Source organism: Dunckerocampus dactyliophorus, chromosome 16 (genome assembly GCF_027744805.1).
Source record: "Dunckerocampus dactyliophorus isolate RoL2022-P2 chromosome 16, RoL_Ddac_1.1, whole genome shotgun sequence".
NCBI classification, from domain to species: domain Eukaryota; kingdom Metazoa; phylum Chordata; class Actinopteri; order Syngnathiformes; family Syngnathidae; genus Dunckerocampus; species Dunckerocampus dactyliophorus.
In genome coordinates, this window is record NC_072834.1 from 6,020,261 (window position 1) to 6,046,125 (window position 25,865).

Below are 25,865 nucleotides of genomic sequence, written 5' to 3' on the forward strand. Positions count from 1 at the left end.
ATCGAAAGTGAGGTCTCATGATGGACGCAAACAGGTCGCTATGCTCCGCTCTTCAGCGTCTACGGTGCGTAAAACTGCTAGCAGCTTTTAGGGCCTCAGCACTAAGTGTTTCCTTTCCACCGTATACTTCGTCATAATGGGATATCATCGTCGTCACACACAGACGATATTATTGTCAGACGTCCGTCTAGATGAAATTAAACATGAGTGTAATAAAATACATCATAAAAATGCATGCACACTCTTTCAAATGCAGTATATTTCCCATGAGCATTTTTTTTTCATTGTGTTTGGAATATCAATATGTGTATTACTTGACACTGTTTTCACAACAGTGGCCTCGTGTGGTGGAAAGTATGAACTGCATCAGTAGCTGTATGACATCATAGCAGGGGCTCATCTTTATTATATTATCCTTTTTATAACTGATTTATTGAAACCTGGCTTATAAACACATCAAGGCAGGATCTCACATGCTGAAATGCACAGCTTGTTTTAGAAATCGGGGTTTCGCTGGTTCATTGTTGCTGATATCGCGGTGTTGCTCACCCAGACTGTCGCCTGGACTTTGTGTCATTTATTTTGCACTGCTCTTGTACTTGTCTGGTTTGTGTTTTTGCAGAGCTTTTTTCCTCTGTCACCTTTTATATAATTTTTTTCATAACTGAGATCAAATTAACCGCTAATGTAACGAACGATATCGTAATAATGCATGTACTGCCTTTATCAGTGTGGCAACAGTGCCATCAGGTGGTAGAAAGTATAAACTGCACATATAATAACGGCAAACGAATTGCGAAATGTGAGAAATATGAAACTTTGAAACATTTCTCTTGTATTTTTAATGTCTTTACTTCAAAGCAGGATCCCGCATTGCACAGCACAGCTCAAAATCTGTCCGCAAACTATCGCCAGCCATCTCTGTAGCATCCATTTTCTCGATTTGGGATGATTTGGTCGAAGGGTGAGTTCGTTAGAATACAGGTCCTGTTCTTCTAATCCAAATAGCGGCCTTCCTGTGCGTTTTAAAACATGGGCTAAGTTGACTTTTTTGTTCATCCCGTCACGACACACATTTCCACCAGATTTCAAGTCCGTCCGTCAAGCTGGAGGCAAGTTACAGTTCTGACTGAGTTTCGGAGCTGCCGGTTCCGGACCACCAAAATATCGTATTTTTCACCGGTCCTGGTTTTTGGTGAATTTTTGTGCAAGTTTAGCGCCACAATCCAGCCATCATAAAGGGAGAGGAATCATAATAAAATAATAATAATAAACAACAATTCCAACAGGACCCTTGCAGAGGCTGGGTCTTTGTGCTCGGGCCCTGATGAATACATGTTGATGGACTCCTTCACCTTTTGAGGTCCAGTGTTCGGTTATATATTCAGTTATTTATTTTTTACGGGGCTGGAAGTTACAAGAGAGCAACCTGAGAGAGCAGACTGGCTTGCACACACACACACACACACACACACACATGGAAGCTGAATGGAGCTTTTACTGACTTTATTCTGTTTACGTTTGAAGCCATTAACGGATGTTTGCTACAGCAAAGTGGAGTACAGAGTTGCCAGTTTCGCCAGGCAGATTGTCTTGTCAGAGGTGGCGTGTCTTTCATGTGTCTCGGCGGTGACCTTTGACCTGGCGGAGAGTCACGGTTGAAACTTGCTTCCATAGAAGGAGCAGCGGCGGAGGGACGAACCGTTTTGATTGAGACAAAGTAATTTATACATACGAGGCGGGGATGTTTGGCGCTCACGTGAGGATGACTTCAAAAAATAAGTCAACGCATTCCACAGAATATGTGGAATGAACATTAAAACGTCAATGCCGTGACCTTGACTTATTAACTGCGGGGATAAACATGGCAGCATGTCACCGAAATTTCAGCCGTGCATTCCAGAAAATTTTGCTAAAACAACGCTGCCTGCCTGACATGAGAGACTCAGAAACATTCGTCCGGACATTCCTCCTTTTATTAGCTTGTGAGAGTGGATTTCCTTTCTCTTTTTCTACCCTTACAGTTTCATTTCTGCAAGTAAAATACATCTACAGCAGGGGTGGGCAACATGCAGGCTGTGGGCCTTATACGGCCACAGAGTGAGCGTGTCTCCAAGAAGCGCTACTGTGCACATTATTCACTTTTTACATCCACACTGTAACTCTGCGCTTATCCAACATAATAGATGCCATATATCACATACAGTAGGGAAAGGGACAGGAGGACACAAACGTTAGCAACACTAGCTAACATTACACTCACATTTTAACAGCAACATCATACTCGGTTAGCCTATTCGTTGAAGAAAAACACCGTGATCAAATAGCTCCCACGACTGACAGATAGCTGGCAGAGCCCCGGGCTTTATTTGATAAGATGTGCAGTGAAGTCTTTTGGTTTTACGAATCTCAACTCTGAAGTGACGGAGTGAGTCAGAGGCGGAGTGCCCTCGCGGAAGGAGGTTTTTTTGTCATGATGTCATGAAAGTCTGGAAATTCAAAAGCAAGCGCTCGAGCACCTCTTCTCTCAAAAGTGAAGCAAGCAAGTGAGGGAGATGATGGATTTTTCTCATGTCTGGTACTCATAAACAGGCTCCAGGGACACATATTACTGTTAAAACGTCATTAAAAAGCCAACGATGCGTAATGTGGGACCTTCGACCCCAAAACAGTTCTATTTTTAGAAGAAAACGTGGAAAAAACACCACCAAATTTGGAGATACCTGTGCTCAGCACCTCGCGACTACAATTTTTCAAAGCTCCAAATTTAGCCCACTCTCACTCCTTCTACTCACCCAGCAGAGACACTCAGCCTCAGTTCTTGGATAAACTCCGCTGCGAAAGTTATTTGTTGTGTTTTCCCTCTCGGGGGCACTTTGTCTTCCGCCGTCCCAGCTGGAGCTGAGTTATGGGGCGAGTAGCGGACGCTCGGGCAGCTGGTGGGAGTTTGACAGCTGATGGATGGAAGCTGAGGATGAGGGCGAATGAGGTGAAAAGAGGAGTTTTTCCGCGCAAAATTGTTTTAGGCTGACGAGCAGAGTGTGACGATCGCTTCCATAAAAGCATTGCAGACAAATGATCGATGATTGCAAGGTCACTGCGGTTCATTCATGTTCGGGAGTAAAGGGGCACGTCAACGTGATGTCACGAGATGGCAAATAAATAGCGAGGCACTATTAGGCGGCCATTGAGTGGCGTCTGCTTACGTAATTGTACTAACAGCACAGCCTGGTGGAATGACAAGTCCCAGATAATGAATCCACCGTTGCTTTTAGAAAGAACCACTGAAACCATCCTGGGAAAGTGTTGTGCTGCTTTTATTGTTGGTATGGTGGTTGCAGCTATTTTGATATTGCGTGTATATTATGTGAAACTCAACCCCGCATTTCCCACATTCACCAATTTAAAAAAAATAATAAAAAAATTCTCAAGCTGCTGTACTGTCCCCCTTATGTAACTAATGCACAGAGTGAACCCTCTTCCTGCCTGTTTTGAGGCAAGAGACAGGGAAAAGAAACACGCATGCACACAAAATATATGGAGGCCGGCAAAATGATCAAGCTCATTTCCATTAATCGTTAATTTATTTATTATTGCGGGACAGTTTTTGTTCCGAACGAGAAATCTCGTCACGTTTTAGTCACAAGATCTCGTGACACCCCTCCTGACCACTCATCTACGTGCTGCCCTTAATAAGCATGTTGATATATTCATGACAGTCAAAGCGCAATACGTATCAATGTCTCCTTAATCCTCTATATCAGGGCCGTCAAACTCGTTTTCACCAGGGGCCACGTCGCAGTTATGGTTATCCTCAGAGGGCCACTTTTTATGATTCTATTTTCGAATTTTGTTAATTACTACATTAATTTTTCATTAACAACTAATAAAAAAAAATAGTCATTTTAAATTGGATTTGGAAGGTTTTCTGTCAATATTGACAACAAACACATTTAGCAAGAAAGATTGTCTTTTTGATTAAAAAAAAAACTATTTTTTAAAGTTGTTTTTGTTAGTAATATTACTTTTGTTTTTACTCTAATATATTTTAAAATGTATTGTAAATGTAACAGTAAATGTTTAAATTACTGTAAAAGTTTTAAATACTACATTTTTAAAATATTATTGTAAATATATTTTTTATATATTAGACTTTTTACTAATTTAAATATTCATATTTATTTAAATATAAATATAATATAATTTAAATATTTATATTAAGTTAAAAAAATATTAAATTACAGCATACGTATAAAAATACAATAATATAAATATAATTTTACAATAGTATACAAGTAAAGTCATGAAAAATACAGCTTAAAAAAGTAAAGACAAAATTAATATTAATAACAAAATTACAATATATATACAAATATCTTTTTAAATAATATTAAAATAAGTGTCCTTTTGACATGCATTATTTCAAGGCTTTCGCGGGCCACATAAAATGATATGGCGGGCCAAATCCGGCCCCCGGGCCTTGAGTTTGACACCTGTGCTCTATATAATCATGTGTTGATGTGTGTTTCACTTCCACCTTTTTTCTGTTTATTGACAGCTCGTTCCCGAGCACTGCAACTAGTGGAGGAGTTATGTCTCCGAGCAGGACTAGAACCAATTTAGTCACTGATTACATAAAAGTGACGCTGTGAGGAATTCAGCAATAGTTCACCTGCCTCTGCAGATCAGAACGTGACCCGACTCGGCACACACACACACACACACACACACACACACACAAAAGGCAGGAATGCCTTTGCTCGTTAACTGAGCAGTAACACAATAACAGGCAGGGAATTTATTTTTAAAAACTGGTGTAAGATTTGTTGCGCAGACTGACTCTTTAGATGATTCCGATAATGGCGATGATGAGCAGCAGGTGGAGGAGGTTGGTATAGAAAGAATGAAGTCCAGCTGGAGTCTGACGGACTGTCATGAACAACAGGATGTCGCCGTGGGCTTGTTTTTCTGCAAAAGATGGCACATACCGTATACAAAGCATCAACTATCCTTCTGTCCCCTCTGACAAACAACGGCACGAACAAAAAACATGTAAACGACACAAGGAAAAGCAGCAGAAAAGCAACACATGGATTGCATTACATCTATTCAGTCGGCTTTATTAGACCTGAACCTCGTGTGTCACTTTTTGGACTGTCGTGTTGACGTTTGATGTAAAGTGCTTGATAATCCCTGACTGTAAAACAAGCGGTGTAAAGAAATGGCTCTCAGCTTCTGTCTTTTTTTTTTTTTTACCTGCATATTGGATGTAATTTTATTTTTTTTAGTCACCGTAATTTAGTATGTCATTCAATATGTGGTCGTGTTCTAATCTCGTGACATCTCGTGTACTTCCGAACTACTACTAATCATTTAAATGTGTATTTCGGAAAGCGCTATTACTAAGATAGTCATTCCAGACAGCCATTGCGGCCATTATGTAACGGCAAAAAAAGTTCAGAAAACAACCAAAAAATGCAGAGAAGCCTTCTTTCTCAGTGTTTGCTAACCCTGTCGCGGTCTGATGTCCATATCAGACCGTTTGCGCGTCGCCATTTTGTGACATGCAAATGTACGTTGCAAAGACGATGAAAGAAATAATGCAAAACGGCGAAACGGCGAAACTATACGTTTCAGCTGCTGGGATTTTCAAGTACAACACCTCATTGTGCACCAAACGCATCCAAAACATGTACTTTGGGTCGTTAACTTTGCGTCGTTAAAGTAAACAGCGTAGTCCGTAGTCGCAAGTAAATAAAATTGAATTGAGGGAGACTAGCCGCAAATGAGCTGACGTCTGCACTGGCACACACTGTGAACTAACGAGTATTTCCTGGTTATTTATCCGTTTTTTTCACCAAACTTCAGACAATAACGACAGTGACACTAATTCATCCATCCATCCATCCATTTTCTATGCCGCTTCTCCTCATTAGGGTCGCGGGGGTATGCTGGAGCCTATCCCAGCTGACTCCGGGCGACAGGCGGGGTACACCCTGGACTGGTGACTAGCCAATCGCAGGTGACACTGATTCAAAATCGGGAAAAATGGCGTGGCCCCGATCAGGTTTTTATGCTGACGATACCGATACCTATCATTCACGAGTGAAATCGGCCGATACCAATACCCATCACATAGATTAAGGCAAAACGTTTTTTTGGCAAAATTCATATCACTCTCACAAAGACAGGAAGTCCCACACGGCAGACATGCTTGTCGCTATAGGCTGGCTGTAGCAATGGGGGCGGAGCTGATCGGCGAAGAGGCTCGGCGTTTAAAAGCAAGTACGGGAATATGCCGATACCGCGCTTTTCCAAGCTCAAAGATCTTTGTGATTTTGTTGTCATAAACGACCTCACCCATGAAAACAAACTTTGCTGAATTATTTTGCTTAGATTTTGTTTTTTCCAAATACAGCAGAACCGCAAAAGTTGAAGACAATCTGCTGGTCGACTTTTGATTTGTAATGAAAAACATTTTTTTCACTCAGGGTTCAATGATAAAAAGAACAATCGGTTCCAGTGTCAAACTATCGCCTTCACGAAACTGAACGGGCAACTTTAACTGACACACAAGAGTTAGCCGCTGCGAACAACAAATGTGTATTTTATGGAGCTTCTTTTATTATTCACCATATTGTGCTGAGCAGCCAGCACAGTGCTTTCCCAAGCTACAAGTCCATTTCGGCCTTTATGACTTTCATCATATTGCTCCTCGTTGATATTACTGGTACCCTTGTGGCATCACCCAGAAAGCCGTTTGAAACAATAATAAAACACCCTCCTGGCGCCATTCACACATGCCTGTTTCCATGGCATCCACTGATATAAAACTTGTCCTCTGTCTGTCCTCCTCCATTTATCTGCCTCCTGTTCTCCCTCCAACCACCATCTGCCATCCCTTCTTCTTGTCTCTTTATTAGGACACCATGCCGCATCCACTTCAGCCCAAATTAGCATCCCCGCTAACAACATGGCGGGCCACGCACACCTGCTGGCACCGCTAACAGTGTAATGCTAATTACACGGGGGCGGGCGGGCGGACAAAAGAGCAGAAGTGCACTTGTTAACGCTGAGTGTTTCCTGCCAACAGCGACGCTGATCAGTATGCAGATCATCAACATGATGTGAGGCACTCGACGACACTCCCAAGTGCTCATCCAAGAGATCTTATCACTTTTACATAAAAACTTCATTATTCACTATTTCATTTGCACTGAAGATGGGGCAAAGTCATGAAAATAGGATTTAGTGGTCATTTAAAGTGGACAACATGTACAGCGGTGCGACAAAGTGGTTTCCCCCTTTCCGGATTTCTTATTTTTTGCATGTTTGTCACACTGAAATGTTTCAGATCATCGAACATTAACATCATTAAAATGTGAGTTAATGACAACACAACTGAACACAAAATACAGTTTTTAAATGATACTTTTTGTTATTAAGGGAGAAAAAAATCCACACCTACATGGCCCTGTGTGAAAAAGTTTACCTAATAACTGGTTGGGCCACCCTTAGCAGCAAAAAAATGTAAAAAATCAGGAAGGGGGCAAACACTTTTTCACTTTTGCGTCTCACAGCAACTATGATGCGTTCAAGGCCTGCCGACAAAGTGCGAAATCTCAAAGCCTGATGAAAAAAACATCAGTGAAGCATAAAGCCATAAACATAGAAAAATAGCCTTTCTTTGGAGAAAAAGTAGGATCCACTGTCATTCAAAATGCTAGCCAAAGATCCTCATTATAGTCAGAGTGCTCTGTTGTTCAGGGTCTACTGCAAAAATGCTAGTCAAAGATCCTCTATGTGGCAGGAGCCCTCTGCAATTTTGAAGGACCTACTGGCAAAAATGCTAATTGAAGATCCTCTATATCAGTGGTCCCCAACCCCGGGCCGCGGCCCGATACCGGGCCGTGGGTCATTTGGTATCGGGCCGCACAGGAAGAAAAAATCACTTCCATTATTTCATTTTTTTTAATGTTTTATTTTGAAAACTGGCCGGATTCTCTCTGTTACAGCCGTCTCACTTGACGCATGTCCATTGTGCGTGTGCTAACGTTATCTCATGCCGCACAGATAGACTACTACTGTATTTTTACCATTTTTCTTTCACCTCATATTTGGTGTCAAATGCTGATACTATGTGGGAATGCATAAAGGTAAGTTTTGATGACTTACTGAGTGCTAATGTGCACATTTGTCTCAAGTTAATTCATGCTAGCGCACTGCCTTCTCCCACACACGTCAAACAGCGATGTCATAATGTAATCACCTCTCTGGAAAAACTTGGCTGGAACTTGAACTGGTGGATGGTGGGTCGGCATTCATTTTGTGCTTTTAATTTGATGTTATTCATGTCTTCGTTTTACACAATACATCATAAATAAGATAAATTAGATCGCTATAATGTACGACACACCCCCCCGGTCCGCGGGAGATTTGTGGGAACACAAGCCAGTCCGTGGGTCAAAAAGGTTGGGGACCACTGCTCTATATGACATGAGTGTCCTGCTGTTTTTAGGAATCCTCAGCAAAAATGTTAGCCACTCCCAAGATTTGAACTCAACTTGCAGGCCGGCCTCATGTCACTCATGGGCTGTATTCAGCTTGCCGACCGCCATTTGCATATCCTATTAAAATAAATCAAACATTATGTGTACCTGCTCTGTCAAACAAGATCCAATCAAAAGATCAAGGAGTTATTTGCGTAAAATTCTGCCTTCAGTTGATATCATTGTGGTTCTAGTTTGCAGCGAGATTGAGCTGTACTGTTTCTATTCTTTTGTCCCGCTCATGTAGCTAAACATACACAAATATGTTTCCAAATGTAACAATAAACCTTCATCGCAACCTCTGTTGTCAAGCCGCTGATGTAACGGCATACGCGGGGCATTCATCGATCACCTCTTCCTCAGCGGGGGCTTTGTTCCTCCTTGTTGCTGATGTTTTTTTTTCTGGCTGATGTCATGGCAGCGACATCATGTTCCGTGACACAAATTAGTGTTAGAGTGTTGTTTTGTATTCACCCGCACACGAACACACACACACAGACACACATGGATTTCCTGGAGGCTTTAACCTCATTTGAGTCTTTCGCCTAAATTGTGAGGATTTGTGTCGCTCTTTTTGTGGAATGCTCAACATGATCGTCAGTCGAATGCATTCCTTTCTCTGTGATTTTTTTTTTTCCAGGCTCAGCATGCCATAGATCAGGGGTGTCAAACTAATTTTCATTGAGGGCCACATCGCAGTTACGAGGGCCACTTGTAATTGTCAGTATATATGAACATACAGTAAATATGAATAGAACCTCGTGATATTATTACACAATTGCCCATGCATTCGATTATTATACGTGTACTAACAAACTGATGGATAACTTGCTTTGAAATGAGAAGTAAAGTGAGAATGTCATGGTGACGAGCAGACATTCAAGTATTTCTTTTTGAAAAACGCGTGGAATATCTTGCTGCATGATTAGACAATACTGACGTTTAGAAGAACTGCATGCAGTAACATTTTTCTGTCAAAATGACGGATGAAATACATTTAGAAGGACACAGGTGAAGTGCATTATTGACATGCATTGTTCCCGAGGTTTCGCGGGCCACATAAAATGATGTGACGGGCCACATCTTGCCCCCGGGCCTTGTGTTTGACACCTGTGCCATAGATGATGTTCTTCTTCTAAACAGCAAACTAGTCGAGACTGAGTCAACAGCACCCGTGCTGGTTGCAGCCAAGTACTGCTTGAGCCCCAAAACGCCCTCACATCCTGTCACTCTGCTCTCCAGGCGCCGGAACACGTTTATCATGAGTCTTATTTATGTCTTAAATGGCTTATCTATGGTTATTATGTCTGCTATATTGCGTAATACGAGTGTAAAGGTGACTATAGGGTTGTTACTTCGTGTCTAGAGGACTCTAATGATGTTAAAACACGTATTTGGAAGGTAGTAGCAAAAATGAGCCTTTATGAATTTAGTTTTACCATTGGTGTTTTCAGATCATAAGTGAACACTGCTTTTTATGCTAATCCATCGTTTAGGGTTACACTGAAATGATTTCGACCATAAATAATGACACTTTCCCTATGATCGACCCATAAAGTAGACATGCCTCGCGTGTAGCTTCCTGTTATGACGTCTTCCTGTGACTTCTTCCAGGTGATTTTCTGATCAACTTTGACATCTGGAGGCTGAATCTCATGTATATTGGTTGTAAACTTTCAAATGACACGCCACTCATTCAGATCAGACGTTGCGTTCGTGACACAGCCAGCCATATACACGGCAGAAATACGCACGTCTGCTTGGATAAACAAAACTGTATTTGCATTTCCAATTTAAGAAATTTAATTAGACCGGAATGGAGCCCAACATGAGAATAGCAGACCTTTCACCTCTCAACTGTTTTCCCTGTTGCTCCGGATGATAATTCAGTACGGAGAGGAGAAACGAAAGCGACTTTTCATGACATCTCGGCCAATGAGATGGGTTTTTTTTGGTTTTTTTTACTCTGTTTGGCAACAGAAACAGTTTCTAAAAATATGAGATCGCATGGAAAAGGGAAGTAGCATCACTGAGTCGTCTGCTTGGCTCTTCCTGCAGTCCGTCCCTCCAGACGGCCGTCTTTCTCTCTGATGGAAAGACATCAGTGAACATGCTGCTGCTCCGTCTGTATGCCTTTACCTGTGCCGCTGTCATCACAGGTGAGTCCAACCAAAAAAGGTACATTTTGGAGGCATCTGGAGCTCGTTTTTGGCTATAGCTGCTATTTACTGCTATTTTTGTTGGAGGGGTTTTTTAGAAGGCTTTATAGTCAAAATAGGTGTGTCCCACTATATACATTGTTAGCTCCCTCATGCTAACTGTTTCTCTCTTTGGAACGCACAGAAAAGGGAAAGACGTGTGTTCATGTTTCACATAAAGATTGTGGGTGACGGGCAAAATTCCCCCAAAAAGTTCAGTTTTCCTTTAAGCCACGATAGTACCAAAAACATAACATTTATTGTAACAAAAATATGTCTGCGTCTTCATGTGAACGATTATCTTATTTTCTGTGTCAACACGTCCACCCCTGGCGCGTGTGTCAGCTGGTACCATGGAGACAGTGGTGGGCATGGCCGGGAGGAGAGTGGCATTGCCGTGCCGTGTGGAGGCGGCAAAGCAGAACGGCGTGCATGTGTGTTGGGGGAGAGGTGAGCCGTCGCTGTTCTCCTGCCACAACATGCTGGTCAACATGGCGGGCCAGCAGGTGGCATACAAGAGCTCATACAGGTAAAGGACTACAGGTCCCACACTGCTTTGAGTTGATTTGAATCTATCTTTCTTACAACACAGAATTTTCCCACATTTTGTCCATATTGTTGTTTGAAGTCGCCCGGCAAGAGGCAGGACGCACTCTAACACTCACTTCTTCTAACCTGTTGTGTGACATTAACTATCCATCCATCCATCCATCCATTTTCTATATCGCTCCTTCTCTTTTGGGTCGCGGTGCTTTTAACTAGGGCTGTTAAAATAGATAATATATTGCATAAATTACTTACATTTTTTTGCGTAATTAACGCAAGCGGCTCTCTGTTATGACAGACGGCGGCACAGCGTAGCTCCCCACGGAGTCACACGGTGTCTGATAATCTTGTATAACTTTATTCTTGCCTGAGCACATTAACAGCAGTGCAATTCCGACACCATATATGAGTCTCCTCCTAGACAATTCACTCAAAGCACGTGAATCCAACTTATATGAACAACTCCTCATTGCTCGTAATAACGCAAGTCTGATTCAAATATTCTGCTATTGAAGAAACCAGTGTTAGGTAAATCCATTTTCAGACGTGTGCTATCTCTTAACTTGATTTAAATTTAAAATTGAAGTTAATTTGGCGCTGCTCATACATACAAATACAGTATATACAGTATATAATCCTGCCCTGTCATTTATCTTTCTTTCTATAAAATACAGTAAAAATGGGCGTCTTTCTGACATGGTAACGGTAATTGTTTAATTTATTTTGAACTTGCATCCGAGTTACATTGGAATACATCACACAGTACAATTCACAGTTCTACATGTCCAAAAAGGAGTAGGAAGAAGCAAATCTTATTTAATCCTACCCCGCATCGCAATACATTTGTTCACTTCCTGCATTCCAAATGTACTCTTTGCTAGTTTAAAAATGATGATGTAATATGATAAGGTAATATAAGGTTAACATAGTGTGACATGGTGATTAATCATGATTAATTAATTTGAAAACCATGAAAATATGGGGTAGGGTGGGGGAAAAAATGTCTGTCCTCTGGGGAGGGGCTGACAGAAAATAGTTGACAACCACTGGATTCGATGAATTTTGTCCCCTAATTTTGTGTTAGTGCAGTTGGGACACACCAGCGACGTGGGGAAAAGCCTGGGAAAGAGCTGTGTGAAAGGGGCTGTTGTAGCGAAATGACTCTCGGGTCACGTCGTGTTCAAGTCAGTGCGCCTAAGTGACTTCGAGGGAAATGTATCACATTTCTGCGTGTGGTTGCCATGGTTGCCACTCTTCTCCTCCTGTGTCACAGGTACTCCGTATCATCGGTGTCTTTGAGCGCCGTCCCCTATCTCTCCATCTTTAACGTGCGGCCTTCAGACTCCGGTTACTATCACTGCAGGGTCCAGCTGCCGGGACTCTTCAATGACAAAACATTCACCATCCTCCTCATCGTCATTAAACGTCAGTGTAGCTTCCCTTTCCCGGCGTTTGTAGTTCTCCCTGTTGACCGTCATGCCACAATTTTCTCTGTGCTCCTTCAGCGTCCGGCAACCTGAACGCACCGCAGACAACAAAAAGTGAGAAGACAAACAGAAGTTCACTTTCTGTCCAATGAAACATTCACTCATTAGGCGCTAACCTCAACAGGAAGCGATGTCACGGAGGGCGTGACCCAGCAGACAGGATGTGACATCACAAGAGAAGATACAACCGGACCCCTTGTTGCACGAGTTCGGGTATGGTGTTGATGACAGCATTTGATTGTTTTTCGATATTTGACAGCGCTTTTTGGTTCTCTCAGTCGCCTGTCCAACAGAACAACGTCAACAATCTGAAAATGTTCCTCGGACACACACTCCGCGTCGCCTTCATCATCTTCATACCTGCGGTCATACTGACTGCTGCTTACAGTCAGCACACACACACTTACAGTCCTGTATACTTGTGTTCCACCGCTTTTCAGGGTTTGTTTTACATCCACAGGAATCTGGAGGTCCAATCAGAAACTTCGGACTGACAGCAGCATGGACCAATCAGAAAAAGAAGAAGAGGAGGTGTATCTGTAGAGTCCTTATGTCAAGGTCTCATTTCCTCTTTACTTTTTTTGTTTTAATGTCAAAGAGGAAACCAATCAGCCCACAGAGCAGGTCAAAATAAAGGAATCCACATTTTCCAGTCTTATGTTGAGTTGTCTTCTTTTCAGTTATTTTATGCCATTTTAAAATATGCATTTGCATTTTTAAGCACTTAGTGTGCCTCGCACACTGCCACTTCCATATTACTGTACAGTATTATCAGTATGCAGCAATGCCATAGTTCACAGTCTGATTGGCTTAATTTGGCCTTAAGTGTATAATATACAGTGGTGTGAAAACCTGTCCTGACTTCCTATTTTTTTTTATGTTTGTCACGCTTAAATGTTTCAGATGATCAAACAAATTAAAATATTAGTCAGTCACAACACAACTGAACACCAAATTCATTTTTTAAATGAAACTTGTTATTATTAAGGGAGAAAAAAATCTGAACCCACATGGCCCTGTGTGGAAAAGTGATTGCCCCCTAAACCTAATAACTGGTTGGGTCACCCTTAGCAGCAACAACTGCAATCAAGCGTTTGTGATAACTTGCAATGAGTCTCTTACAGCGCTGTGGAGGAATTTTGGCCCACTCATCTTTGCAGAATTGTTGTCATTCAGCCACATTGGAGGGTTTTCGAGTATGAAGCGCCTTTTTAAGGTCACGCCACAGCATCTCAATAGGATTCAGGTCAGGACTTTGACTAGGTCGCTCCAAAGTCTTCATTTTGTTTTTCAGACATTCAGAGGTGGACTTGCTGGTTTTGGATCATTGTCCTGCTGCAGAACTCAAGTTCGTTTCAGCTTGAGGTTATGAACAGATGGCCGGACATTCTCCTTCAGGATTTTTTGATATACAGTAGAATTCATGGCTCCATTTATCAAGCAAGTATTCCAGGTCCTGAAGCAGCAAAACAGCACTAGACCATCACTCTACCACCACCATATTTTACTGTTGGTGTGATGTTCTTTTTCTGAAATGCTGCATTACTTTTGCGTCAGATTAACTGGGACACACACCTTCCAAAAAGATCAACTTTTGTCTCGTCAGACCACAAAGTATTTTCCCAAAGGTCTTGGGGATCATCAAGATGTTTTCTGGCAAAATTGAGCCAAGCCTTAATGTTCTTTTTGTTCAGCAGTGGTTTTCGTCTTGGAACTCTGCCATGCAGGCTGTTTTTGCCCAGTGTCTTTCATATGGTGGAGTCATGAACACTGACTTTAACTGAGGCAAGTGAGGCCTGCAGTTCTTTGGATGTTTTTGTGGGGTCTTTTGTGACCTCTTGGATTAGTCGTTGCTGCACTCTTGGAGTAATTTTTGTTGGCCAGCAACTCCTGGGAAGGTTCACCACAGTTCCATGTTTTCGCCATTTGTGGATAATGGCTCTCACTATGGTTCGCTGGAGTCCCAAAGCTTTAGAAATGGCTTTATAACCTTTTCTAAACTAATACATCTCAATTAATCTCAGTTAAGTGATGTTTTAACTTTTTCACACGGGCAATGAAGGGTTGGATTTCTCTTCTCCCTTAATAATAAAACATTTCATTTAAAAACTGCATTTTGTGTTCAGTCGTGTTGTCACTAACTAATATTCAAATTTGTTTCATGATCTGAAACATTTAAGTGTGACAAACATGCAAAAAATAAGAAATCAGGAAGGGGGCAAGCACCTTTTCACACCACTGTAAGACCAACTATGATATAAAAAAATGACGATATTCCAGAACATATGCAGGTTAACAACAATGAATGGAAATTACATCCATCCCAGCACCAAAAAATGAATAGAGAAAATATTTTGAGCCAGGAAGGGTGACAAGTCTTTGGTGAAAGCTGCGTGCGACCATCAGGAAGTGAAACCCCGGGGCCACAAAGATGAAATCATGCTGCGTTATAGTTGAAAGACTCAACACATACACGCCTCATTTGCAAAAAGCACCTCGTTAGAACTCGGTCTTAGAATGTTCAGTTCACAGCGGGTGGTGACCCTCACAAGTTAAATTCCAAGTGTCGACGCGAAGATGGTGAGCCACTTGAAGTTGCTGCTGCTGATTTGCCTCCGTACAGGTAACTTAACTCACTTTAGCTGTACTAGTAATACTGCTGCTACTAATACTTTGCACGTGCATTTTCTGTGCTTCAGTCAGTAAAATTAGCAGTTTATCCATCGTGGGACAAACTGGTCAGAACGTCACTCTGCCATGCAAGTACAACGTTAAGAAAAATGGACTTTTGTCGACTTGCTGGGGCCGAGGAGTTATACCATTTTCAGGCTGCAACAACCTGATAATCAGCACCAGTGGGTTAAAGGTCATAGGAAAATCAAACAGGTATAAGCTACTGGGTCCGCTGAAGTCTGGAGACGTTTCTCTGACGATCCTGAATGCAACAAAGTTGGACGGTGGACTGTATGGCTGTCGGGTGGAGATCCCTGGTTTTTGGAATGATGACACACATTCCATCACGCTGACCATAAAGGAAGGTGAGAAACACTCAAACGCAGCATAGTTCCATAGCCTACTGAATGAATAACGTGTTAGGGACAGTGCCCCAGCAGATGGTGCTGTTTTACTATATTTGCTCAATCAAACACAATTGGTTCCGTGACGCTGGTTCGGTCATACAAGTGTCGACACCTGACCGATAATGACGAAAGAATAGGAAGGTGTTTGCGGAGTGATACTGTTCCCTAGTGGCAACCAGACCAAACAAAATCCAAAGCAAACGCACTGGAGGAGTTACTCCTTCAGATGCTGAAATATTGCATAAGTTCAAGTTTTGTTTGACTTTTTGGGGTTTTTTGGGGGGTTTTTTTTTGGTTGAACATATTGTAGGACTCATGTGGCATTCAACTTTGGCAGGGCCCACAGTGTGTTTTGTATTTAATTCTCCTGTGGAATGAATGTGTATAGATTAACTCGTCTCAATTTGCATTGGCCTTTAAAGAAATCAGTTGCAATTTTTTTGTTTTTTCTTATAACGGAGAAAAATTGACAGTACCTTTTTCAGTATGTAGCTTTTGTATTATAATATATATGTGTCAAAATAAGATTACCCGTGAAAAAGAGCCATGCAAATAAGGGAGCTAGCATTTCACACGTCACTGTCCATGACTTATGCTTTCAGCTCCTCAAATGACCACCACCACTGTAAAGACAGATGTGTCTACAGAGAAAATGGCAGCCACCATTACAGCAGGTGTGGCTTTTGAACAGATAATCACATCAAAAGATTGACAGAATTCATTCTGGATAACTTGTGAATCTTTCGCAAACACATGCATAATAAATATAACTATCATGTGCCAGTATGACAAGATAAAGCTGATATAGCTGAGTGTCTGTTTTCACTTCCTTCTCTGCAGTTGATATGACCTCTACGGAAAGCCTTCAAACTTCCTCCTTATACAACATCAAAACAAAAACCAAGGTTAGACGTTTACTGGATGTGCCCACAAATCATTTATACAGTAAAGTCTGTGTTATGCTCATGGAATATGCAATCTATGGAAATATAGTGGGGCAACAACACTGCCCTGAGGAACACCATCACCGTTAGTAAATGTTGAAATTAAGTGTTTTCATTGCATCCACTCTGTTTTTTTTTGTTGTTTTTTTTATTCAGAAAGGTATCAGCGTCTCTATGATTGTGATGGGTGTCCTTTTTGGGCTGATCCTTTTGGCCACAGTCATCGTCATCACCGTCATAGGTAGGTCGGTCCACCAAGGTGCCATGTTTGTTTCATCCAGAACAACAGAGAAGTACGGTACATGCCAGTTTTTTTAAAAAAAGGTGACAATGTGAAATTGTTGGACTTTAACAAATATTTGTGAAAAGAAGTTAAAGTCGACTCCTTTGATTAACTCATTTTTCTACATTCCTCTGCAGGTAGACGTCGGAAACGACTCCTCAAAATGTAAGTTCCACCTTTCGCTGGCCCTATAGGCAAAATAACCCACAAAGTCAGGAAAGTAGCAGTAAGACCAAATGTTGTACAGCCGTGTGAGTGCGGGAAGGTGACTCACGACCTTATATGCACGTTTAAACTAAAGCTCTGCATTTCTTTTGCTGACGGATCATGACTCATCCAGACGCTTGTCGTCTTCACACTCATATACTGTCGGGACGTGTCATCAGACTCCTCCACAACGCTGCAGCTGGTTCAGAAGTGAAACCGAAGAGATGCTAAATAGCGCAAACCCACGCAGTTCAACTTTTGTAGCGAAGAGATGCTCACCTCAGCAGATGTGTCAGAACAGAAATAGGACCCTTCATAGGGCACAAGCATGACTGTCCAATTGACCGGTAAAAAAAAAGGAGGTCACACCCACTTCGGCAATTATAATTATTGCATCCAGTTAGCATTTGCTATCAGCGATTATGATTATGAGAGATGTCTACACACAATTCAAGCAGTGCATTACTCTATTTAAATTAGAAATGATATATTGGAAAGTAAGAGAAACACTACCATCTGCTGGATCTAGTAAGACACTACAACATCTAATCAAGACTCGCCCTTTAACCTTAAAACGGAGAAATGAACAGGGACCTAGGTAGCATCCCTACTTTTTAATATAAACAACACAACTTTCGTTTTGCTTTTATGAATTGTTTTTGTCAATTTGGATCTATAATATGTCTTTCAGCCACCAGCAGCAGCCACCCGTTGCTGTTTCCATGCGGCTCAGCTCTACTTCGTCGTCTCTGCATTTCCACAATCACACTTCAGCGGTGGAGAACATCTACCAGATGGATGAAGTGGAATATGACTACTTACCCTGACAGTCCCATCACCTCCATCTTAACACCATGCGTCCAATTCTGACTGACAGGCATCATCAAAACATACCATTTAAAACGCTATTATTTAATTTGACAAATATAAGCATCGCAACCCTAATGTGAGTCTTACAAAAGATATTTTGTAGGTTCTGTAGATTTGTGAGTCAGAAAATATATTAATTATATTCATTTTCATTAGTTTTCATCATAAATATATTTTATATTTTTTATATTTTTCAAATGTCTTTTTTAATAGTGTATTATTAGTTTTCATTATTCAAGCTCATTTTGTACTTTTTTCCCGGCTGTAGTGTTTTAAAGAACTTACAATAAACATAATTACCAGTTATTGCTGTGAATGCTTGGACAATTTGGATACGTGGGGGCTAATTTAAAACATGCTCAGGTTTTAATTAATGTAGCTGTTAAAATTGTTAAGTGTCTACAAAACCCATGATTATTATAATCAATGGGCCTTGTCTTTTGGGTGTTGGAGTCGTCGTTGCACGTTCCAATACTCCGAGCCACTGGGGGGCGCTGTTGTGCTCCCCGTTGAAACACATTAACAGAAGAAGCACAACCAACAACCACGTGTGTTTTGCCCTCCCCTCCAGTGCGCGCACTGCTAGCCGAGAGGCTACTACGACTACAAATCAGTTGTAAAACGAACTTTACAAAACTATCGATTATTGATTTGGGTATCCGACATGACGAAGGTTAAAAAGGAAAAAGGTGGCGCGGAGGAGGCTGCGCCCGCCAGCGGTTCCGAGAGGTCGTACCACGAGTTGGTGGCTAACCAGAACGCCATCGCTCAGCCACTAGCCACCAAGAAGCTCAGCAAGAAACTCTACAAATGCGTCAAAAAGGGTACGTAATTGTCGTGTAACATGCAAATGAGTTCATTTCATGCATGTTATGGATTAAATGCCGCAATTTCGTCTTGAGTAATGCATCGTAGCGAGCCGCTGGATGTGAAATGGTGGATATGCTGCATCACGTTTGCAGCCAGCTTCTTAAAGGTTGCGTGTGAATGACTGACAGTGAGTTGATCTTTCGGTCATTTCAGCTTCCAAATTGAAGAACATCCGCAGAGGAGTGAAGGAAGTTCAGAAGTTCATCAACAAAGGAGAGAAGGGGTGAGTCCTCCATGGTTTTTCATCATCTCTGTATTCACACACAATAGATATGCATTATATCTGGTAACAGCAAGAAAAATGTTAGCAAAATAATGGAAAATGTCTCTGGAATGTTGTACTTCAGGGCTGTTCAACCAAATTGCTCCAAGTAACTTGTCAAAGACCATATACTATATATGACAGCTGACTGACAAGAATTGCATGTAGGGACCTAGTGCAAAAATGCTGGTCAAATAGACTCTATATGAAAAGTGTGCTCTGTTGTTAAGGAATCTAGTGCAAAAATGTTGAATTGAACTCGTGGGCCAGGCTCTCATTCACAATTTTTGACAGATTTAGTTGAATAACGCTGTTCTGGTTAATTGTGATTCAGTGTTTGTTCATGTGTGTGTTGCAGCATCGTGCTATTAGCAGGCGACACGCTACCCATTGAGGTCTACTGCCACTTGCCAGTCATGTGTGAGGACAGAAACCTGCCATATGCGTACATCCCCTCTAAAGTGGTGAGTCATTTTGCATACAGGTACATGGCGACCGTCAGCCCTGTCCTTCACGCAACCTAAGCCAATCAGCAACTTTTACTAACAGTGGACTTGTTGTTTCTTGGCAGGATTTGGGCGCATCTGCGGGGTCTAAGAGGCCGACCTGCGTGATCATGATCAAACCTCATGCTGACTATCAGGAGGCGTACGATGAGTGTCTGGAGGAAGTGTCCAGCATGCCCAAACCACTATGAGCTAATCAGAGAGCAGCTCTTGTTTGGCCACACCCACACCATCAAAACAGGATAATGACTTTTTGTGATTGAGGACTGTTGCCCTCTAGGAGGCAATAGATGCTGGTAATTAGTTGAAATACAAAAGGACATTTAATTTTACATGCTATTGCTTTTTTTTTTAAAGTAATCTGTATTTTGTACAGTTCAAATATAACGGAATGAATGAATGCGTGTTAAGTGTGTTTCTTTTTAAAATTAAAAAATCTAAACTTTTTTTTATTAAACTTCTATTCAAAATGTGTTTTGAGTAAATGAGCTGGATTTTCTTTTAAGCTTAGGATTTTGCTTTTTTTGCTTTTTTTGTGCTATTGCTAAATAAAAAGATACTTTAAGTCTAGGTCGCACACGTTAATTTGGATTATCAATATATACTGTATGTATCTCTAAGGTAGATGTGGGCATTCCGCTTCAACTTGGCCCAATGAGTCCAACGTCTACCTTCCAATTGCTCCTTTTAAATCAAACTTCATTTTGGACATTTAAAATTGTTCCTTCTTCCAGTCTGACCAGATACAGGGTGTTCCATTTGTTGCTTTCAACCACAAGAGGGCAGCAGACTTCCATTAGTTATTCTCTTATTGAAAATCTCTCTTTAAATTCTTTAAAGGGATAGTCCAGATTTTTGACATGAAGTTGTATGACATCCGCATCAGCAGTGCACTACATCAACAGTGACTTCCCACATTCGTGTGTATGTGATGAAGACGCTCGCATCTTCATCCTCGACGGAGCGCCGCGGCCATCTTGTTTACGTGTGCGTCACTGTTGATGTAGTCCGGTGCTGATGGGGATGTCGTACAACTTCATGTAAAAAATTCGGAACTATCCCTTTAAAGTAGCACCTCTAAAACACACTTAGCGACACTACTATGTGAGCTGGGTTTAGACCGTCGTGAGACAGACATTAAAATAAAAGCACGTGCTCAAAACATTTTGTCATACTGCCGTCACGGATACATAAACTCTGAAATGCAGTGGTGATTTTGACATGCCCTCCCCTCAGCAAGTTTTCTGAACCGACGCCATTTTGGTTGTGACGTCACGACCAGGAACTCACAGAAAAGCCAAGAAAGTGTCATATTCACAACAATAACACAAAAAATGGCCACAAGTATGTTTTTTGACCATTAGTAAAGTGGCACTGACAGCTCTATGCACACACTGCAAAATAAATAACCAGTGAGCAGCGGTCGGTGCTCATTTATAAAATGTTAGAAAAAGCGCCCTGTCATTTATTAATTCCACTGGCATTTTACAAACGATGCGGTGATAGCTAAACAGTAATACAGGAAATTTCAGTTCAATACGGGACACGTAGGTTTGTTTCTAAATACGGGACCATCAAGTGATGGTTGGCAACCCTAGATAGTCATAGTGAGTAATTGCATGTAATGTTAATTACCTTATGAGTGACTCAGCTTACTACAATACACTGTAGGACTAATTAGGTTTAATGTAAAAAGCATGTATCTATTTTTTTAACATCTCCCAGCAGGTGGTGGCAGGTTAAATTGAAATTTTAAACAGGACCGCTGATTGTGCTGATCCGCCTCTCCTGCGAGAGCCTGTCGAGGCTTGTTGTCTTATAATCTGTCTTGGCTCAGATCTTCATAAACTCCTGTCAACTCTCTGCCTGGAGGCAACAGGAAATTTCCACATACTGTGATCGGGAGAATTCAGGATCAGGAGAAAGAAATGATCATTGCGGACGCACGTTTATGACTTTCACACTTTCTGCCTCAGGTTTGACAGTGTGGTTGCCTGAGTACCTGTAGTACATGTTACATATTCTGCATATTTTTCAGTCGTATTGTCTTCATAGTTGCTCTATTGCCATAATCATAGCAGAAATTGACCTTTTCAAAGATCCATTTCTAATCAATTTTAAGATTCTGAACAAAAGCTTTAAATAACATATCCAAGAGGAGCCTGAGCAGCAAGATAACAGAGCGATGCAGAGTAAGCTAACTTTAGTGTGTGTATTCGTTGTTACCATTTCTAGCTTTGATAATGAATCTGCTCCACCAATCAGCGACCGGCGGTGGTTAAGCCATTCATATGGTATCTCCTCTGCACGCTTGGAACCCCAACTGACTAAGCACTGGGTAAAGTACCTGCTTTTGCCAATAGGAACAGTGTCAATAGTGGGTAGAGATGTGTCAAAACAAGCAAAGCTTCTACTGACCTAAGACTTTTGCACGGTCCTGTAGTTCTACAATGTTTCTTTGGGTCAATGTTTGGTTGTATAAGACACAGTCCGTATGTTCTAGGAGTCCTTGCAGCACTCTCAAACTCAAAGCACTCTCATTCTTGGGCTGGGTAAAAGTAGTTGGCAGGGAAGTGTGACACTGAGCAGGTGTCTTATCTGAGTGGAAAACTCCAGGTGAGGCACCCTGATGTACTCACAGAACTAATGGAGACAGCTCTTGCAAGGTGGGGGTGGGGTGGGCTCTTCGGTTAGTGGTTGGGTTTCATATTAACGGGCACTAGAGGAAACATAGGGGTCACTGCCAATAGAGCTGTCAGAATACCAGCATGATGACATGATACTCCCACTATGGAGAACCCATCCCGCTATGGCAACACTCACACAGTCACAAGTCCATCACTAATGAACCTTTGACCCCACATTCAGTTCCTGCAGGCCTTAAGTCTTACAACATGTCTCTGAAATTGCTTTAAACTGAACATCAGCCTCACTGGTGTTTCTTTAATTAGAACGTCTACAAATGCACGTTGTTAGTGTTGTACATCATAATGTATCGTGTTCATGTTGCTGTTTTATTCTTCCCTTAATTCACTGATTCTCAAACGGATGTACCAGTACCACTGGTGGTACCAAGGCTCCATCGCTGATTTGCCTCGGGGTTGGGGTGACGTTGGGAACGACAACAAAAGACGGAGAAAGAGTGGTTGGGTGCGTGTGCGGGGCTGTTCGGTTCTGGCACCGAAGAAGACGACTTTAGTGGTTTTAGTGCGGAAGAAGGAGGATGAAGATGGTGATGACAGCGGATTTTCTGGTGGGCTACTGTTTAACTAGCCGCATTACACGCACTGTTTGGAGGAAATTCAATGTTTAAAAAATCTTTCAGTGTAACATCTTTCTGTGTAGTAAATATCCCACGTTACAACGCGGACACCTGTGGCTTATAGACAGGTGCGCTCAATAGTCCAGAAATGACGGTACATTTAGCTCATCTACAGTGTCCCACCAAATGTGGCCCTTGTGCTAAAAAGATTGCCCACAACTGCTCCAAAATGTCCCTGAAGTAGTACAAATCTCAATTCAACCAAAATATGCCTTAAAAGCCAAATGTGTGTGGCTTTTTCTATGGCTTTGTTGTAACACTTACTTCAAAAAGAATGCATGATGTCGGGCAAGATCTCAGTGTACCTCGCTAGCGCGCAATTCAGCGAAGATAAAAAAATTAACTCAAATTAATGCATATTTAGCTTTTTTTTCGCTTTTATTGCAACACCCGCCTCGATAAAAATATACTCAGTAAATTATGTAATTAACGCTTCATAAAAGCTGAGGCAGAGCTTCTTTTTACACTTGCGTAACAGTTAAGAATGGAAAAATGTGAAATGATCTCTGATGCAAATCACCTCTAAAGTCAAATGTTATTCTTTTTACATCTCTAACATCAACGGTGGTTTACTTGTTTTACACTTGAACATTGCCTGCACAGCTAATAGGAACAGATTTTAGGAACAGATTATTTCTATGTTCCTTATTTCCAGTGGGGAAATTTGTTTCCAAACTCGTACAACCGCATCACAGAATGGTCTGCGTTCTACCTTGGGGGTCGTCACAATTCACTACTCTAATATTTGAATAAAGCCACACAAACCTTCTGGGAGTTGGTTTATGACGTACAATAAGGCTGAAACATATATTACACTAATACAGTAGTGTTGCTTTCATTGTCTGAGGTTACTGCAAGTCTCAACAACTCAAACGTGTTTCAGAGACATTATGCAAATGTGCAATATGCCTGCCGGCCATCAGCCTGGCGGTTAGCGGGTGGACCACACGTGTCGCCATGCTCCATCAGCCCTGCACTGACTGAGTCACTTCTGATCACTTCCACTGTTTGGGGAAGAATTTGCCCCTTAGAAAAGCTGTGTATTTCTATTTTCTAAACTATACATATGAATACACAAACTGATTAAAGTGATTACTGACATTGTGTAAATGTGTTTATGACACCAATTCCTCACAACAACGGGGGTAGATTACAGGGTTAATTGGAATTTAACTGATTCTGTGTGTGTGTTTGTGTTTGTTCTTGCCCTTAACTTTATTTTAAAGACCACTTTTCTTTGTGGGAACATTTTCACTGGTTCACGCAAGCTCAGTGGACTATACTAGTCAAATGAAATGTGGCTATACTTTAAGAGTAGTCAGCGCACAGCTTGTATAGCAGTATAGATTTAGTATTCATTGTAACTTGCCTTACGCTACAGCAGTACTACGTAGTGCCACTTAACTGAAATTAACAGAGTTTTAATACGGGCCACAAATCTGAGCCCCTGGGGCGTCTCTCTAGGCGAGGTGCAGGAGTGGAAACAAACGGCACACTCTCCCCTATTGTGTTGTAAACAGTTGTCGTCTCTTGGCGGTATTGATCAGCTGATTGTATCAGCTCGTCTGCGTGTGCCGGCTGTTTACAGACACATGCGCATCAATGGCCGACATGATGACTAAACACACGGTGTGGAGACAAATGCTCACAGAGGGAGAGGCCCATACCAGCGCACACAAAGAGTGTGATGTGGATTCATAGAGCTCTATCACGGCCCATCAAAGAGCACTATCGCTATCGTGACCACTGACCGTGCCCTATCCTTGTGTTCGTAAGAGTCAAGCATTCAGTCCTCCCCTGTGCATCACATTTCAGCAACAAATATTGTAAGAAGTAAACTTGGATGTACTTTAGAGTAGTCCGTGTCCCCGCAGTTGTACGCAATTTTGCATGGCGATGAGTGAATTCGGCGTAAACAGGTGTGAATTACAGTCGTACCTCATTTATCACGGTTAACTGGGTCCACACCCGCAATAAGTGCATTTTCGCGAAGTAGGATTCAATATTAATAAATGGAATAATTTTGTAGTTAGAGCATAGACGACTTGTTTATGACTTCCAAAATACGTTTTTTTACCATTATTAGAGCCCTGTAGACTTGAAATAACACCCCTATAGTCACAAAGTAAGAAGCCAAAAACGCACCACTTCCACACGGAATGGGAGGAGAACTTTTTTTTCACTTCATGCAGTGTGAAGGTAATCTAATCTAATGTCATGTCTCATGAATGTAACATTAGTGAGAATACTGTATATAACTCGTCTTTCAATAACATTCAATTAAATTACATAACTCCAAAACTAACTATTGAACTCAGATAAGACTGAAATCATAGTCCTTGGTTCCCAGCATATCAAAGACAAGATTGTAAATGATATTACTGCCCTAGATTTTGTTGTGCTCACCCCCACAATACAGCCAGAAACCTTGGTGTCATCTTTGATCGGGAGCTTTTCTTTAGTTCCCAAAAACGACGAGTGTCAAAAACCGCATTCTTCTATTTACAAAACATAAAGAAAATTAAACAATCCCTGCCACTACCAGATGCAGAAAACTTGCTCGTGTTTTTGTGACCTCCAGGTTGGATTATTGTAACCCTCTGTTAATAGGTTGCCCTAAGAAATTGTTAAAAACCCCTCAGTTAGTCCAAAATCCTGCTGCACGACTCTTAACCAGAACCACAAGAAGAGATCATACAGAATCTCACCCGTATTAGCTTCACGGCACTGGTTAGCTATCA

The 25,865-nt window shown here is 41.6% G+C and overlaps 3 protein-coding genes across 5 annotated transcripts; all 3 read left to right on the top strand.

The window, feature by feature from the left end:
• Positions 1–8,110: 8,110 nt before the first annotated feature.
• LOC129169255 (hepatitis A virus cellular receptor 1 homolog) lies at positions 8,111–13,570 on the top strand. Of its 3 annotated transcripts, none has more exons than XM_054755492.1 (7): positions 8,111–8,156; positions 10,608–10,708; positions 11,093–11,276; positions 12,567–12,718; positions 12,799–12,834; positions 12,905–12,993; positions 13,059–13,570. In XM_054755492.1, the coding sequence occupies exons 2-7, from the start codon at positions 10,660–10,662 to the stop codon at positions 13,272–13,274; spliced, it is 726 nt and encodes a 241-aa protein (XP_054611467.1). In that variant the 5' UTR covers positions 8,111–8,156; positions 10,608–10,659; the 3' UTR covers positions 13,275–13,570. The 3 variants fall into 3 exon arrangements, with proteins under 3 accessions (XP_054611467.1, XP_054611468.1, XP_054611466.1); XM_054755493.1 differs by lacking the exon at positions 8,111–8,156 and having other exon boundaries at positions 10,584–10,708; positions 13,059–13,167; positions 13,241–13,570; XM_054755491.1 differs by lacking the exon at positions 8,111–8,156 and having other exon boundaries at positions 10,584–10,708.
• A 1,692-nt stretch (positions 13,571–15,262) lies between these two features.
• Positions 15,263–18,419, top strand: LOC129169225 (hepatitis A virus cellular receptor 1 homolog). The gene is made up of 7 exons (XM_054755429.1): positions 15,263–15,403; positions 15,480–15,818; positions 16,463–16,534; positions 16,701–16,765; positions 16,961–17,045; positions 17,225–17,252; positions 17,986–18,419. The coding sequence occupies exons 1-7, from the start codon at positions 15,358–15,360 to the stop codon at positions 18,119–18,121; spliced, it is 771 nt and encodes a 256-aa protein (XP_054611404.1). The 5' UTR covers positions 15,263–15,357; the 3' UTR covers positions 18,122–18,419.
• A 276-nt stretch (positions 18,420–18,695) lies between these two features.
• On the top strand, positions 18,696–20,202 carry nhp2 (NHP2 ribonucleoprotein homolog (yeast)). Its single transcript, XM_054755411.1, has 4 exons — positions 18,696–18,988; positions 19,188–19,257; positions 19,655–19,760; positions 19,868–20,202. The coding sequence occupies exons 1-4, from the start codon at positions 18,829–18,831 to the stop codon at positions 19,991–19,993; spliced, it is 462 nt and encodes a 153-aa protein (XP_054611386.1). The 5' UTR covers positions 18,696–18,828; the 3' UTR covers positions 19,994–20,202.
• Positions 20,203–25,865: the final 5,663 nt, after the last annotated feature.

Bases quoted from the DNA above. Each gene is read 5' to 3' on its own strand.
- LOC129169225 (XM_054755429.1), top strand. From the start codon at position 15,358: ATGGTGAGCCACTTGAAGTTGCTGCTGCTGATTTGCCTCCGTACAG. The intron at 16,535-16,700 runs GTGTGGCTTTTG...CCTTCTCTGCAG, and splicing joins GGCAGCCACCATTACAGCAG to TTGATATGACCTCTACGGAA. The intron at 17,046-17,224 runs GTAGGTCGGTCC...ATTCCTCTGCAG, and splicing joins CATCGTCATCACCGTCATAG to GTAGACGTCGGAAACGACTC.
- LOC129169255 (XM_054755492.1), top strand. From the start codon at position 10,660: ATGCTGCTGCTCCGTCTGTATGCCTTTACCTGTGCCGCTGTCATCACA. The intron at 11,277-12,566 runs GTAAAGGACTAC...CCTGTGTCACAG, and splicing joins GCATACAAGAGCTCATACAG to GTACTCCGTATCATCGGTGT. The intron at 12,994-13,058 runs GTATGGTGTTGA...TGGTTCTCTCAG, and splicing joins CCCTTGTTGCACGAGTTCGG to TCGCCTGTCCAACAGAACAA.
- nhp2 (XM_054755411.1), top strand. From the start codon at position 18,829: ATGACGAAGGTTAAAAAGGAAAAAGGTGGCGCGGAGGAGGCTGCGCCC. The intron at 18,989-19,187 runs GTACGTAATTGT...CGGTCATTTCAG, and splicing joins CTACAAATGCGTCAAAAAGG to CTTCCAAATTGAAGAACATC. The intron at 19,258-19,654 runs GTGAGTCCTCCA...TGTGTGTTGCAG, and splicing joins ATCAACAAAGGAGAGAAGGG to CATCGTGCTATTAGCAGGCG.